The sequence below is a fragment of the Leptosomus discolor genome, chromosome 11 (assembly GCF_034619465.1).
Source record: "Leptosomus discolor isolate bLepDis1 chromosome 11, bLepDis1.hap2, whole genome shotgun sequence".
NCBI lineage: Eukaryota > Metazoa > Chordata > Aves > Leptosomiformes > Leptosomidae > Leptosomus > Leptosomus discolor.
Genome location: NC_141401.1, coordinates 4,319,049 through 4,335,786, shown reverse-complemented (window position 1 = coordinate 4,335,786; position 16,738 = coordinate 4,319,049). Strand labels below are relative to the sequence as shown.

General features: G+C 43.4%; 1 protein-coding gene across 2 annotated transcripts in view; it reads right to left on the bottom strand.

Annotated features, from left to right (window-relative positions):
* The window catches only part of ADAMTS17 (ADAM metallopeptidase with thrombospondin type 1 motif 17), a 188,806-nt gene that overhangs the window by 36,374 nt on the left and 135,694 nt on the right, over window positions 1-16,738 (bottom strand). For both annotated transcript variants that reach the window (XM_086471601.1, XM_086471602.1), the window contains 4 exons: window positions 14,654-14,734; window positions 6,805-6,962; window positions 2,365-2,524; window positions 235-370 (listed from right to left, as the gene is read on the bottom strand). In XM_086471601.1, coding sequence (XP_086327727.1) covers window positions 235-370; window positions 2,365-2,524; window positions 6,805-6,962; window positions 14,654-14,734 — 535 coding nt within the window. The remainder of the gene's footprint in view (window positions 1-234; window positions 371-2,364; window positions 2,525-6,804; window positions 6,963-14,653; window positions 14,735-16,738) is intronic.

Below are 16,738 nucleotides of genomic sequence, written 5' to 3'. Positions count from 1 at the left end.
GAAGGCAGCTTGCATGGAAACTGGCCTTAACGGCCACAAATTAAGTGGACTCTGAGGTAACGAAAATCTGACCTGCTCAACAAAAGGAAATGAATATTACAGCTGGTTACTGTGGCTAACAATGTGTCCCAATACTTTTAGACATTTTTACCATGTTCACCAGATGGAGGCTTTGGAAATGGTTGATTCGTGAAGGAAAAGGATATTGGGTTTTACTGCTTTTTAACTCCTTACCGTGACTGGCAGGGGTGTGTGTTACATTTCCTGACCTGGGGCTCGGGGCGGTTCACTCGTTGGCAGTCACTGTCATTCACCAGTGTCATGGTCTTGTTAATTATTCGAGTACAGGACACAATGGTTTTCCGTTCACCTAGAAGTCAAATAAAAAACAACTCTGAAAAAGGAAACCAGTGGCTAAGAACAAAACCATGTCAACTCATCAACCAAAACTCAAAAGCTAGGAGCTCCCTACTACCTCTACGAGATGTAATCTACAAAGACCTACCACCTCTGCAGACAATCTTATTTCCCACTTCTGTCTTACCTTTGTACTTGTTTTGTTTTTTTTCAGAAAAGCTACAAATCTTCCCCCAATAATTGTGAAATTGACTGCTTCACAGGAGCAAGGCATTGGGCTTTCTCTTTCTAGTGTTTAATGTGGAAGTACTCTTGAAAACAATTTGCTTTCATTTCTGGTTCCTCCTCCATGTGTAGCTGTGCCCTGTAATCACCTAGGACAGATGTGCCAGCTATGTAAGCTGAAGCCACACAACCATCCACCCCTCAGTGACTGATGATGACAGGACAGCTGCCTCTTGTAGCTCTCCATTCAGGAAGAATCAGGTTGAAAAGGAGTGACTGGGTTGAAAAGTAATAAACTGGGCTTGTTTGTATTTCACAAAGAGGCAAAATTAAGCCACCAAAATAAATTATTTCTCATCTTCTGATCCTCCAGATAAACCACTTTAAAAAACAGGCCAGTAGAGGACATTTCAGGAGCAGTCAGCATTTCTCACATCAACTGTGTATCACGAGCTTCACCGCAGCAGTGTGGCCCTCAGGGTTCAGCCTTCCACTGTGTGACATTAGGAAAGCTATGCCGCAGGGTGGCACGACAATGACCAGATATGACAAAGAAAATGCCATCCCTGTACCCTGTGACTTTGCCATACTGCTAATTATTCTGGTTTCTCAGATCCTCTTCTTAACCCTGAGCATGTCAAATTGAATTTATTCATGCTCTGCAGCAGATAATAAAAAATAACTCAAATGCTGTTAATAAAAAATTTGTAAAGGTCTGTATGGAAGGGAAAAGGCCCTTCTCAGCTTGGATAAGAAAAAAGCATCTGACAAGCAAAATGTAAGAGATCAATTGCCATCCAGCCTACTACTGGTGGGAGCTGTGTTGCCAGGTACTGATTTGATTCAAATACGCAGCAGGCTTGCCACAGAAATCAAAAGAGCCACAAACAAATTTCCTACTCATTCATGTGGGGGTTTAATGGCTCCAAGAAAATATTGTTTTAATACATGAGTAAAAGTAAATGTCCATTTTAAAATGAGTTCTATTTACAGAAATAAATAAATCCATGTTTTCAATACACTGAGGGCAGTGAGCCTGCCAATGTGAAGATGAGCACTCTTTCCTTCTGTCATATAATATGATAAGTAATTTGGTCTGGTGAAGAAAGACTGGCCAGAATGCACGGAAATGATCCATTCTCTTCTGGGAAAAACCTACTTCTTCCAGTACTGAAAATTCAACGGACAGTGGCTGACAAACCAGTCTCTGGTTTCACAGGCATCGATTCCCCCCAGGGTTTCAGCAAACCTGTCTCAGCACATCCTAGGGATCATCTGAAAAGTGTGATTTGCACTGTGCTCATGTACTCCCAGAAAGCCCACCCCCCCATTAAGAGCATCTGATACAATCTTGAGGAGTTGTCACAGCAGCACTGCCCCTGTTCCATCCCTGGGGAAGGAAGCATCTCTCAGTGAACATGCCTGAACACCTGTGAAAACCCTGCTCCAAGAATGTGACGAAGGCTTGAGATATGGGGCTGCACACAGAGCCTTGAGCCATCCGTGGAGCGCAAATCCAGGTGCAGTTCCAGCCTACGATAAAGAGCCGACAAAGCAGGGTCCCTGCCAAAATGCTGAGTGAAAATTAACCGTGGGGATGTGGATGATAGCTGGGAGAGCTGGTGAGAACGACCTCCCATTTGAGTTCATTGTGGCAACATCCATTCCCATGGCCAGTTTACTTCATGCTTTGGCAACACTGTCTTCTGCAGGCACCTCTCTAATGGTTGGTGGCCGCAAACACCGTACGGCAAGTCCCACCAAGCTTCGAAATGGCCTTACCTCCTCCACACTGCACGCTGCACCCTTCCCATCCGCTGTGTGTCCAGATGTACAAAGAATCCTGTTGCTTTTCTGGCTCGCTCCTGTTTTCAGCAGTATAGTTTACAGGAATGGTGTATTCATAATGAATTCCATAATTCTGGTCATGAAATAACAGCACCTGGTTCAGCAGGAAAAGAAAGGCTGTTACAACACACTGTGGACTGGGAAAGCCAACAGACTGCAGAGACAGTAATGCTGGAAAAGCTGTCTCAGGCCAATATTTCTAAAATCTAAGTACCTCGTGAAAGGCAAACAAGTCTTTATCTAGAAACCTGAAATTACAGCGGAATTGGTAAAACAGGGCATCTGTGGGAACAATAACTGCTTAGGATTTGTGAATATTTAAATCAGTCATGGAGATGTCTAAACCTGGAATTCGGTGCATAACTTTAAGCCTCAAATGGGATCAGCATGGCACTGGCTACCTAAAGAGAAACAGTAAGACAACAGGAAGTATTAAATCATCAGTTTTCATATAACAGCTATTTTAATGATCATCTAGAGTGAAAGTCACTCATCATACCTGTCCTACCCTTTTTCTTGAGAAAGCAAGTTCTCTGCAAGCCTCATGCAGAGATTCAGGCTTGTGGTTGGGGACCTTTGTAGAGAATGGGGAAGTTCTGGGTTAATGCTGTACTGTTCATGGATCATGGTTCTGGGCAGCCTGCTCTATGCTACCCTGCTTGAGCAGGGGTTTTGGATGAGACAGCCTCCTGAGGTCCCTTTCAACTTCAGCCATTCTGTGATTCTGCGAGCTGCAGCATTTACTGTTGCATTCGAGCTGGGCTGCAGCAGTCCATAGTTTGAAGGCAGGAATGTTATTAACCCATCTGAAGGAACAAGGTGATCCTTCTCAAAGCACAAACAACTAAAGCAAAAAAAAAAACAAGTCACATGCCTCCTGGGAAAGGTGGCACTCAACGTGAACGTGACTATTCCTGCAGACAAGCTGCAGGAGCGGGATTTTATTGTCTCAGAAACCTGAGGATGACAAGGAAGAGCCATATCATACAGCTGCTGGCAACATATATATTTTCATACCCTCCATATTGCTAAGGGAAGGTGAAACCTGCTTCCAACAGCAGGATGATTATTTTCCATGGAGTCACATGTGATACCTCTAGTATTGTTACTCCAGAATTGACTGAATTAACAAAGACAGAGGAAGAGAGAAAAATGCTTCTTTTTTCACCACAGGCAGATGACAGTTCTGATCTAAATGTTTGGCTTCGTTTGGCTCTCACATTCCCTGGCTTGAGTCAGAAGGGACCAGAAGATGCCCAATGGAGTATGAGGTCCACAGAATCTGAGTTACCACACTACTAACAAACGCCATGGAAGTACTACTGTGATGCTGATGGTGTGGCTTTAGACTTACATATTATCCCATAATCTCAGCAGCATTAGACAGGTGGATTCTGCTGGCTTTTGTCACCTACTGAAATAGGAGCAGCACCTTATCAAATAAAGTCTTTTTAAGTAGGGCTATCGTAAGTGAAGTGAGCAGCTGCCAGATTAAAAAAAGGAAATTTGCAAATGCTGTTTTCTCCCAACAATAATTGTTTCCCATTCAGATTTGCAGAAATCACTCCTACTTAACCAATAATCTCACTAAAGCTGTCATAAGCTCATTTAATCAAAAAAAGCCCCATATGTGCTGAAAGAAGGGGTCCAGCTTGCAGCCACTGACACCCTGGAGGTCTGTGCAGTGAACACTGCGGGGCTACACAAACTCAGCACCCACGAGTTGCTCTGCACAGTGCATAACTCTGGGCAGAAAAGTACCTTCCAGAAGACGCAGGGAACAAAGATACGGTTTTGCTTCAGCTACAGAGGGAGCCTTACTACCAAAACTGAATACCAAGGTTGAAACCAGCCCGCCATCATTACAGTTTCAGAGATGAACGCATTTTTTTTAAACACAATTCAAAATACCAGGCAGTCAGATTCAGAGAACTCAAGTCCTCCTCTGGCTTTCTTTAAGTGCATGAGAGACGAACAGCTTGTTCTACAGAATTGATCAATCGGTCTTGTCTAAAGCATCTTTATGCTCTGGGAGTGTTTGGTTGTCCTCTGTTGCCAAGAGGAGGTCTAGCACAGGCCTAGTTACACAAACATTAATTTCTCCAAGAAATATACTTACAGCAACGCACTTGGAGAAGTGCCTCAAGTATTAAAAACCAGCTCCTAAAAAGAAATCCTTATTATCTCAATATGGGTGCAAGACTAGTGAATCTAAAGGCCCATATGAAACCAATTTCATGCAATTTCGTAGCCATATATAATTGGGGGGTGTGTGTATGTGTGTATAATTGGTTTCAAATGCAGGTCACAATGGATTGACTGAAGCTTCTGGCTCTTTGTCAGTCCAGTGTATTCCACCACTGTTTGAACAACAGTTTTCTATTTAGAGGTAACTGGTAACCATCCTGCCTTTCTTGCGTTGAAAGAATGAAATTCACTACCCTGTACCAAGCAAAAGATTAATATCTGATTTGAAGAAAAGGCTTCACGTGTGCTTTGTTTCCAACTGGCAGGGATTTCAAGCCACATGTTTTTTAATGGTCTGGTAATTTTTACTTTCCTCCTTTTTAAACATTTCCGGGGGGAAAGGCGAAGAAGGAAAATTTCCTCTGCTGATATCTGCTGAAAATGTCAGTCTGTACCTGGAAAAGATACTCATGGAGAACCTCATAATCACTAGTTTCTTATGTTAGGTATTTACTCCTTAATCAAGGGGCAATGAGCATTTTTTTTAAAAACAAAGCTCTACTGATGCTGAAGTTCACAAAATGCTGCTACCAGAGTTTTCTGCAGTACACCTCAACCAAGTAATGCCCTGGAAGGTTCCAAGAGCTGGCAAAGTAACCCTGCATGGCATCTTCACAAACGGTACCTGTGCAACTCCTTTTCTTACATGAGGTTAGGAAGACCTTGGCAGTACAAGATACTTTGTCAGTCCTGGTTTCAGGAGGGAAGACTTGTGTTAAGGCCAAAGTCAAGCAGAAACTGATTTTTCTGATGATGTCCTGTATGTACCTCCTTTGTGTTGGCAGACCTTGAATTACGTGGCCGAGTCAGGAGGGTGCTGGTGTGCCCAAACCTGCACCACTGACTATTTCAGTAGCGACTTCTTTGGATCCAGCTTTACACTGGTCTGTATGTGAACCTGCTAAACTGACTCATCTGCCTGAGCAAGCAAAACCAAAACACTTCATGTTCCTATGCAGCATATTGTAACACAGAGAAAGCACTGACAAAGTGAAGCAGTATTATTATTTTGCGTGTGTATGTGAGAAGTTTGAGCAACTTCTGAGCTTTTCAAACTGGGCTATGAAATCTTGCACAATGAACACCAGCGAGCCAAAAACTTCAGGTGAGGAAAGGGAGAGACTTCTGATTTTTAGCAGTGCTTACAGATAGCCTTCAGCAAACAAATGCGGCAAAAAGTCACCAGGAAAAGAAACAGCACACAGAAAAATGTAGTTGGATAAAAAAGTTACAGGAAACAATGCATACATTAAAACACTCTATGTTTCTATGCAAACCTCGCTACAGGAACTGTGAAGCTTTCTGCAGACTTTCAACTAGTAACCCATATATGAGACAGGCATTATTACAGCTATCTTACAGATAGAAGTGTTAAGGTTACTACCAAGATTAAGGGACTGGCCCATGAGTCACCCCATCACTCATTAGTGACAGGACTGGGACTACAGTCCCGGTCTTCTCACCCTTGTGGACTTCTCACTCATGTTCTCATACACCAGCCATATGACTGCTTATAAAATGACATGCCTGGTTAACAGGACTGTGTTGAACATTAGGAAAATTTTTGAAGATCATCTTAAAATACAGAAAATTGAAAAAAACAATATAAAGAAAACAAGGAACATTTCTGTGTGCAATTAAGTCACTACAGAGGGTCAAATTCACATGTATCATCTGTACAGGCCAAATCTGTATCTCTTCTGTTAGAGGAACAGTGTCTTAAAACACACAATACATTCTGGCATAAGCTGAGAAGATATTTCAGCAAATATCCTTTCATGTGTGTAAGCAGGTATGTCCATGAAATAAAGAAGGTCCCTGGAAACCTACGTCCTCCAGAATGGACCTGTCACATTGTCTGTGACACATTACAGGAGTATCCTGAACTGGACATGAGCTTACTGGGACACTGCATGTTCTCCCAGAATAGAGCATAAATTATTTTCAAGCAGGGAGCTGGGTTTCTCCAGCCCCTTGCAGTGCTGCAAAAGAATGCAAAGAGAGGCACTACAGCACACCTTTAAAAAACTGGTGAGGAACCAAACAATCAAAATTTAACTTTCAGCTAGGATATAAACCCTTTATGTTGCATCACTTAAGAAACACAAACAAAGAATATAAAGTTACCATCAAGTGCAGTGGTATTTTAGTTGGTCCTTTGGCAGAGATTTTCTCCCACAGACCCCTTCGCACGTACCGGACAGTAGTGCCTGCGATCTGAAACTCACCAGGAAGCTCAATTTTCCAGTCGCTGTTAATGGATCTCTTACTGGAATCTTTTAAAGCTGGAATGAACCAAACACCATGGAATGAAATGTAAACGAATTTGTAATTACAATATAGACTTTTAAGCTTCTGTCTCAACCCGCCTGAAGCACAAGATGCAGTATCCCTGTAATGGGCATGAGTTTAAAAGAAAAAAAAGTATACTTTCAGCTGACTCATCATCATGTTTCTAACTTGGGCATATTCTGTATTTCAGTTGATGAAGGCATTTCTAATTATATTAACATTGCTATTAAGTAACAATAATGTCACAGAAACAGGTCTTGCTAAGGTTTTACTACCTAAATTTACTATGTTCTGCTTTCCAAATAAGCATCATTCTGCAGTTTCAAAACTTTGAGCCATTCTCTGTGCCATTCCTCTGCCAGAAAATTTGAAGGGAAGGAAAAAAAGAGTGTGCAGAAGGAACAGCGTGCAAAGGAAAGAAAAAGAAGGAAAGATAACTACCCACTGTACTGGAAAACATACTACTAATTCAGGACTAAATGGCAGAACTCTTGTACAGTTTGACCTATTTCAGGAGCATGTCCAAAACCCACACATACTCATGGCATATTGTGGAATTCAGTTACACACACAGCTCTGCTTTTGCAAAGGAAAGCTTGCACAACGGGAATGTTTTTCTTTGATTTTCAGTGAAGACAGATTTAATTTGGATTTAAAAGTAATACTAGAACACTACAGCATTGCGCTAACAAGCAAGAACCACAAAGTAGAAGCAACTGACCGGGAAAGTGCAAAACTTAGTAGCCCATTCTCCTTACACAAGTTGAGCAGAGGGCAGATTGTAAACAGAGAGCGTAATTAGAGAACAATCAGAGCCATAATTCTTCCTGGAATAATCTCAATATTATTTGTCAGTGGTTACAGGGGAAACATGAAGGCATGTATATAAAATGAACATACCAAGAATATCTGGTGTATTGGAAATTAATACTTAGATCACTTTAAGGATTACTCTCAAATCTAAGTATTTAGATTTTAATCTTAGAAAAATGGATGGTACCATAAATTTGGACACATATACCAAACTGGCAGACATGATGTAAGAATCTAGTACCACGGAGTAGCTGCTTTGAGTATGACCTGAAGATACTTCTGGTAAAACACTTACACACTTGCAGTGTTATGCTCTTACAGCTATTAAAACTGGTACTTGGGGTGAAACCGTATGAGAGCACCAGTGGCTGTAAACTGAAGTCTGGTTTGCAAGGCAAGATCTGTATGTAGACTGCCCATCCCGAGACTGACTAAAACCTGGCAGCAGTTGAGTTCAGAGATTCTCATTTGGATAATATATAAGGAAACCTATTCTGATCTTCAAGCATTAATGTAAAATTCATAGATCGCTCATCTCTGAACTCTTCTTCCAGCTGTAGCAAGACAACTCGGCATGTTTGCTTTTGTTTCCAAGCAGAACCAGCTTTTGAAACTGCGTTATCCTAAACTTTCCTTGAGAAAAAGATCAAGCAAATCTCTGTGGTGATAGACATGTGAAGATTTGCAAGTGCGAACTAAAACCGTTCCTGAGTTTGTGTGTGCTCCGTAATGCTAACACCGAACAAGTTAACAGTTGTCACAGTTGTAAAAAGAAGTCAAGTTACAAAGCAGAGACTGGTCAGTGGATAGAATGTGAACTTGGCAGATCAGCTTAATACCCCCTTGTGCCCAAGCCTGAAGCACTAGCTACAGGCATAATTTAGAGTGGCCCTTAGGTCGTTCTAAATTTCTTCAAAGCCTTTTTGGCAAGTTAAAAATCTGGACAGGTATTATAAAGGTCCAGCATCAGAAATAAGCAGAGCTTGTGGTCAGGATACTTCCTGATGCCTTCTTTGCTCTCAAACGAGTGAGATACTGTCTACCCCTGGGTTTGATGTAAACCAGGCCATAAACAAAAAACATCAGCAGGCAAGGAAGAGCCTGCCACAGCCGCCCTCCTTTCAGAGTCCATGAGCTGGGCATACATGCACAAGGTCAGGTGCTGTAGGACCACATCCGACCTATCATGAAATGCCTCTACGCATCAGGAAGGACAACATAGAAAGCTGTGCTGCAGAAGGAAGCCCTTTAAAATGAATATTAAGAAGATACTTGGAGTAACATGTCCTTTCTTCCAGCATAACCTATTGCATCAGGATCACTGATATCTTCCAAACACTGAAAGACAACTCCAGCTATAAAGACATCGTGTTACTGTTGACTCGCCAGTGCAAGCTGATTTACAGATTTATGTGTTTTCTACGTCACAGTGGAAACACAGTTATCCAGATGTTGGTGTGATGTGCTGGGGGAAGTGAAAATTGGCAGACCCTGTCTGACAGAGAGAAGGTCCCAGGCCCTTTTGCGGAGATCCATGCACCATGACCAAATTTGCCCTGACATCAGACAGATAGAATAGCCTATGTGTTACTGGGCTTCCTTAGTTCAAGGTTAGCTGTGTCTTTTGGCTAAGCCTTTAACAAGATGTTTTCTTAACCTCCAGCATTTTCTGCCTATTTTATTCTCTTCCAGCAAAGAACACAACCTTGGCTTTCATTTTAAATGTGTGTGTTGCAAAAAGGTAAGAGGAGACGATTTAAAGCCTTTTCGAGTCAACAGGAAAATTTCCCATTGTCATATCTTTGGATCAAGTCCCCATAGCCAGCAAACCCTTCTAGGTGTGCTTAGGCTATATATAATTGCCCAATATGCTCAGGAGATAAGGAACTGGACTTCTTGTCAACTGCACAACACAGCTGACTTACCAGGTGGGTCTAATTCACTGTGGGAGCCTTTGTAGTGATATCGAGCTGTTCTACATAGACTTTCCTTTTATTCTAGCTGGCCATGTCTAACACCTCTTTATATAGCTGTTACAATGAAGGTTCCCTCAAGAAATGAGGGGCCAGCTCACCTCTTCCTCAAATGAGGTTTGAGAGGAGGGAAATCCCTGCTAGTTTTCTCTTTAGGGGTTTTGCTGGAAAACTGTTCTATTTGGCTCAACATGACAAGTCCCAGAGGGTCTGCCAAAGGTAAGAAGTGATTCCAGCACAGGGCACCATCTCACAGTGGAAACCTGTTTTTCAGCTGTTCCATGTACAGTGCACAGACATGTTCCCAGGCACCTGGAAACCTCTGTGTTGTTAAAATGGTCTCTAGCATGTCTTATGGCCCAGGTCAACTTGAATTCTCCCAAACAACTCCTAGCATGGGTCAGGATGCAGGACTATCCAGGGTCCCTTCTCAATAAGCAGTGTGCAGGCAGCCTTCCTTCACTGGGGGCTGAGAGCCCACACACAAGGTGCTCCATGATCGCTGGCCTCAGTGCCCAGGAACATGTCAGGGCACATTTAATTTACCGACTGAGCATCATTTTCCCTCTGGGGAAGTCTGGAGCAGGTGGAGGTTGCAAAGTCCTCTGTGTGTGCCTTTCTGAGGATCTGCACCCTGGGGAGTTACTGGAGAAAGGTGGAATATATTTCTGTCCTGCTGCACGTAACCTTCCTGACAGCTCTCATGGTCCTATTAGAGGCTCCAAAATCAGGATGAAGGGAAACTGCAGGTTTGGTTTCCCCAGGAAAAGTGGGATGTATGTGGGAGAGTTTTTTCTGAGGAATGTTCTCTTTGGTACACAGACATGGGATATGATGATGTCCCAGTATTTGCACACCACAGCAATATAACTCTGTCTGCGGCTTACTTCTCTTCCTGCTTTGTTCCTTGATCTACAGAGTACCTTCTACAAACTTCAGACAAAATTCTGAAGGAGGATTGCTTTCCTCTGCCAAAGCCTAGTGGCTTCCAGGCAGATCAAAGCAGCCATCACACTGGCCTTGAGGAGTCGTGAACATGACTAATCAATCAAAGCGGTGGATGAGATAAAACTATCGCCACTCAGCATGGCTGACTAGTAAAGATACCATGGCACATGCTCAAAACAGTGTATAAGAGCTTGAATGACTAAACCCATGTTTTGGTTCCAGCTCATCATTAAAGGACGCTCGCCTGCTGATGAAAAACAAAAGGTTTAATCTTTGTGGACCCCTTCTTTGGGAAAGGTTTGATTTTGCTGCAGGCACTGCTGCCTTAGTGACTGAGGAGATGGAGAGTTGGAAACAGCCCAGTTCCCAAAGGTGCTCCCTGAGGACTGCAGGAACTGTACTGAAGACACAGCAGAGCATTTGGGCCAAAGCGTTTTCACCACTGTTTGTCTTCATTGCACTCAAGTGACCCATCAGTAGGGATCAATGCTGCAGCTATAAAACCTCCGTGTGTCTTGGACACAGAGTACTGCTCTTTCTCCAACGGCTTTTGTCACACACAACTATTGCAGGCCTGGCTCTGTCTAGCCCCAGAGGTGATAGTAGTAAATTCAGTGGAGTGCATGGGGCCTTTTGCTCTTATTGAATGCTGTGCTTTTCATCCAAGCATTGCAGAAGCACTTTGCAAGACAGCTAGTGTCTTTACTGCCATTTTAGAGAATAAGCAAAGCATTCAACAAAGAACACTTGCTCAGTCTCCCTGAGGGCTCAGTGGCAGGAGCTGAGGAGACCAGGATGTACACAGTCTTCTCTGACAAAACTTGTCTGACTGTGGTGGAAAAGCCCAAACAGGAAAGCGGCCACAGGGTTTATTCTGCCTCGGACAGCTAGCTGCAGTCCTCCTGGTACCCTATGCCTCAAATAGGGTAGTGAAGCACAGCTCCTTCTCTTCTCCCTGCTGGGGGTGCATGTAGGCAGCAGCAAGAATCCACTGTTACATCTCTAAGCTTTATCTGGCTCAAAGTTGTACAGTAGAAAAGGAAAAGAAAAAGGAACCCCAACAACAACCCATAACTTCTTTTTTTCTTGTTGGCTGGAAGACAAGAACTGACCAATCTATTTCTAAACCTGGCATCTAGTCAGATCTTTATTTCCACCTTGGGTCTCTCCAGCTTGCTTCCCAGCCTGTGGACACAAACTGCCGAGGCATTTCCTGCTCAAGGTGGTTTTTAAGCATTACAGCCAGCCAAGGCAGCCAGCGTGGGTTGCCTGTAGGTGGAGGGAAATTCTTCAGGCACTGCTCCCAGCACATGGGATAATGATTCCAAATTATTCTGGGCTCATTTCCAAAGTGCTGTACCCGGTTCTGAGTGGAAATAGGACCTGATTGGACTCAACTTTGTCAGTGTAATTGAAATAGAAAATCCTTCCATACTCAGACGTGGATTTATGATGCAGTATGAGGCCTATCAGAGTGATTGGGTTTTGTTTTCTTGCTCATCTTTTTTGTCCTATTGGAGCATTTCTGCTGCTATTCTTCAGCTTAGGTTAGTGAGACATTGGGTATCTTTTCTTTGTGTCCAGTGTTGCTTGAAAGAGAAAACTCTGGAAAGCTTAGAGGGGTTCTCCTGGTTCCTGACTGTGAACCAAAGGCCTAAAAGCATTCAGAAGCTTTAAAATAGCCAGATTTTTATCTGTCTTTATACGATGCACACAGGACCAATTCCTGCTCTTAAATATACACAATCCTAATCTTCACCAGCCAGTGGGGAAATGTCTGCGTTACTCAAGGTTATGTGGTGACAATGAAGGGCAGTCACTAGCTCCAGAGTCTCAGTGCTACAGCTATCTGCCAAAGCACAAGCCCCGGACAAATACCCTGTGCAAATCCCACCAAGACAAACAAAAAGTTGGCTTCCAGAAGGCAGAGTATTTGCAAAACCCAAGGAAACAGTGGCTCTCATTGTTCCACCAGTGCTTTGCTATGTCAAACATCCTACATGTAGGCGTAATCCTCTCCCAGCAAGCTGGCTTAGTGGAAATACTAGCAGTACTGATACGTGTTTCCTACCAAGAAGTGACACAAATGCCAGTGCTTTTGACCTAGGGGAAGCTGAATGAGGTGATTTGCCCTCTTTTATCCCCTCTGAATCTGGAATGAGAGACAGAGATCAAAAGCATCTTTCCCAGTGATATGGCCAACTTTGGTAGCACCTCAAGACAGAAAACCAATGGCACTAGACCTGAAATCCTAAGACACAATCCCTATGTAAATGCTTTCAGTGGCATTCTATATCCCAGTACTGGATAGTAACATCTCCTTTTGGCTGCGGAGATGGAGGATCATAAGTGAAAGACATGGAAATCAGAAACCAAGGGTCCTAGTCTGAGCTTTGCTACTGGCTCCCTACGTAGCCATGAGCAAGCTGCAACTCCTGTTTCCCCTTCCACAAAACAGAGAGCAACAAGCTTCATCATCCTCTCAGAGTTCCTACCACAGGCTTGATACATCTCCAGAAGCAATTCCATCTTTTGGAGTGCTTTTCTACCCTAAAACCTTGCAGTATCTCCACTCTGAGAAGTTCACTTTCAGAGAACCAGAACATGCCCAAGTGAAAACAGTATTATACTTCCCAGGCTAAGGGACAGGTGGAACCTGCATCTGTTCCAACCATTGCAATGAGAACAGCAGCATGTGGAAGGGCTGAAACACTGTTTGATACGAAAGGACAAAAATCATGTGTTAATGAGCTCATCAACAGCAAGAAGAGCTTAGGTTTGACAATGCAGGGACCTATAAGCTGCAAAAATTCACTGAATAAAGGAGGAAGTTTGGATTTTCCCTTATCCTTTTTTTCCCCACACAGCATAAAGAACTTAGGAGAGACAGAATTCGCCCTTTTATGTGCGGCCATGCAGCTCTGGGCATGCAAGGGATGTTTCAATGTGCTGGGTGTTCTTTTGGGCCTCAGACAATTTTCCTGCTCTGCCAGAGGCTTCCTCTGTGAATTCAGGGCAATGGGGCATTAGCATTTCTGTGACTTGGTCTCCTTAGGAGTAGATGGGAGATAAAGCCCTTCATCTATTGCACAGTAATGACACAAAAAGAAATAGCCCCAACATTGGAGAGAGGAGGCAGAAGACCAGACTGACAGATATATATTGTAGTTGTCTGCTTGCATTTTACAAGTAGCCTTCCAATCTTTAATCTAAGCAATTAGTAACTGGGCAACAAATTTGTTGACAGACTGTGCCCTACAACAACCTCACATACAAATCTGACCCATCACCCACGTCTAAAACTTTGTTTCTAACAGGGAAAAGAGGAGAGGAAGCCTGTTCTCCTCAAAAGGAATGCAGAAATAGAAAGGAGAAGATTAAACAAACTGTTTGGCCTGAGAAAATAGAGGCAAGAGGACTAGAGGCTGCAGCTAGCTCATCTCAGGTCTTGGGTACAGCATCAAGTGAAAACCTGTTGCTGCAGGAAATGGCACAGGCAACCTCATGGTCAGGTCACTGAGAGATATCAGCTGCTCTGTCCTGCCTCTGCTTCAACCTGAGCTGGCCGCCTTCCTATCTGTATCTCTGTCATTCCTTTCTCTAAATGCACTGTTCTCTTTCCCACTCCCTCCCAAAGTGTTGTGTGCTCCTGGCAGCTATGTTCAACCCAGTGCCAAGTTCTGTTCAGGAACTCTTCTGTCTATATAAAAGCATTCTCTGGTCCTTTCAGGTTGCACAGGGCTTGTAAGTGTCACATACTATCACATCAAGCAAACGTCATGAAACCAAGCCACAAAAGCAGAGAGAGATTGCTACAAGAATGAAATCAACAGCCGCTTCCTGCCAACAACAAACCTATCATCTTACAGGTCATTGAGAGAAGGGTCATCTTAACAGAAAACAGAACTGAGTTTTGAATCAAAACATTTTTTTTTCTCTTGTCTTTTTACCCAGAAAACTGTGAGCAGGTTTATCCTCAACCACTCTGATCCGCCGGGCACCTGCAGGGATCACAGCTGCTTCGATGTAACCTATGGCAACAGAAGAGCAGACGGATGAGAGCATGCCACAGCCAGCCAGAGGCATCGATCATTCAGTATCTCACCACGAAAAAATCAACTCCTGCCCAGGTTAGGGAATGGGTGGGAAACACTTCAAATAAGATCCCTGTGTTGGCAGCCAAGTTTCGCTGCTGTGACATGCATGGTTATGACTAACATTCCAGCCTGAGAAGAGGGAGAGAAATGCACGTGCGCTGCCTAATTGTGACTTAGGGCTTGTGCTTGGATTTGCTCCCTTCAAGTCACCCTGGCTTTCCTGCGGTACTGACAGGGATGCATGAGGACTGTTCCTGAGCCGATGCAAAGTGTCACTGTCAGGAGCAACACTGCACATCACAGAACAGAACAGACAGCTGTGATGTGAAATGAAGTTTCCAATAGATGCTCCTGCTTTCCCCTCCAAAAAAAAACCTGCTCGAGGCTGTGATCAGTATCAGAAAGGATGCACTCCCACAAAACATTTTGATGATGCTAAAACTAAACAGCAGGAATTAGTGGGACAACTGTGGGAAAAAAAGTTGTTTTCACTTACACTTCAGCTTTATACAGAAATTCTGGAGGATATAATGGTAACGGTCTCCTTGCATCAGGCTGCTAAACAGAATTCCACAGCTCAGCTTTAATGCAACAACAGAGCTTCTCAAGGACTGACTGCCACTCACCTCTAAACACTGCATATGCCACATTAGACCATCTGAGCATCTGACACGGTAGGGAAGATTTTACAGTGCCCTATCATATTTTTATAGAATTATCTTTTTTTTTTTTTTTTTTTTTTAATCTTTCTGAAACTCTCTTGGCCTTTTCACGCTTCCTTCAACAACCAGCAACATGACACAATTATACAACTCTTGACTAACAGAATAACAGTAAGAGTAAACAGGAGCCACAAGGAAATGCAGCCTGTTTCCCCCCACCATGGAGCCATGTGGAGTTACAGACTTGTTCCATGGGGTGGAAGTGGTTCCTTTAAACTGTAAGGCTGAGGAATATTAGGGCCGATTTCAAAGGTCTGGGAGCCAAGCAGAGTTCTTCACTGGCTTCATTGGACTCTGAATCAGGGCCCTGTAAATGACACTAATCTCATCACAACCATGACTTGATTCCTTCTAATTGGCCACCCAGTTTATTTTGCAGTGTATAATTTGGCACCATTTTTGGGGTTATTGCTCTCCCCTTTCTTTTATGATGTTAAGTAGCTTATCCTGTATATTCCCTCATCCTCTTTTTTTGCTTTAAAGGGCTGTGTGAAATTGTTCTGTGTCAGCCCTGCCTTTATGGAAATTGTGGGCAGTCTAGAGCAATGAGTTGGAGAAGTGCTGGCATAAGGAACAGTGACTCCTCCAGCATTCAGCAATGTTTGGGGAGCTATTTTAGGGACAAGTGCAGCTGAATGGCCATGCTTCTGCTACGCTGACACGGAGGGCCTCAAAGGAGGATGCTGACAGCCTCATGAATCTCAGGACTACGTGATTCTCTTACCACTACAACATGGAGCGAGATAGATGGGGATTTGGGGTCTCAGCCTGTGGATCCACTTCTACCTGTCTGAACCAGCAGAGTGCCCAGCCCCTTTGTTGTGCTATGAATAGGGCTTGAGCTCTTGGGTTTCATGAGGTGCATGGGGTGGATAGCTGATTTGGGCCAGACACATTCCCTCTGTCCCTGATCATTTTATCTGAATGACACTTTCCATTTGACCCTTCAGCTCAGTTCTTTTTGCACTTGTTCATCCTTACTCACTTCTCCCTTACTCAGGATATCTCAGAAACAGTCAGTCATCCCTTGCAAGAAAAACAAGAGGGGCAGCAGAGCTGCAACCCATGTCTGTGTACAGAAGCCAGAGCAGTGGCTCCCCAATCTGCTATTACCGAATGGGTTTCACTGGGAAAAATCATTACTTCTAGGGCCAATTTTTTTAAGGCAACACTGAAATCTGTTATGAAATCAGCAAACAGATGTTGGATTTTATTC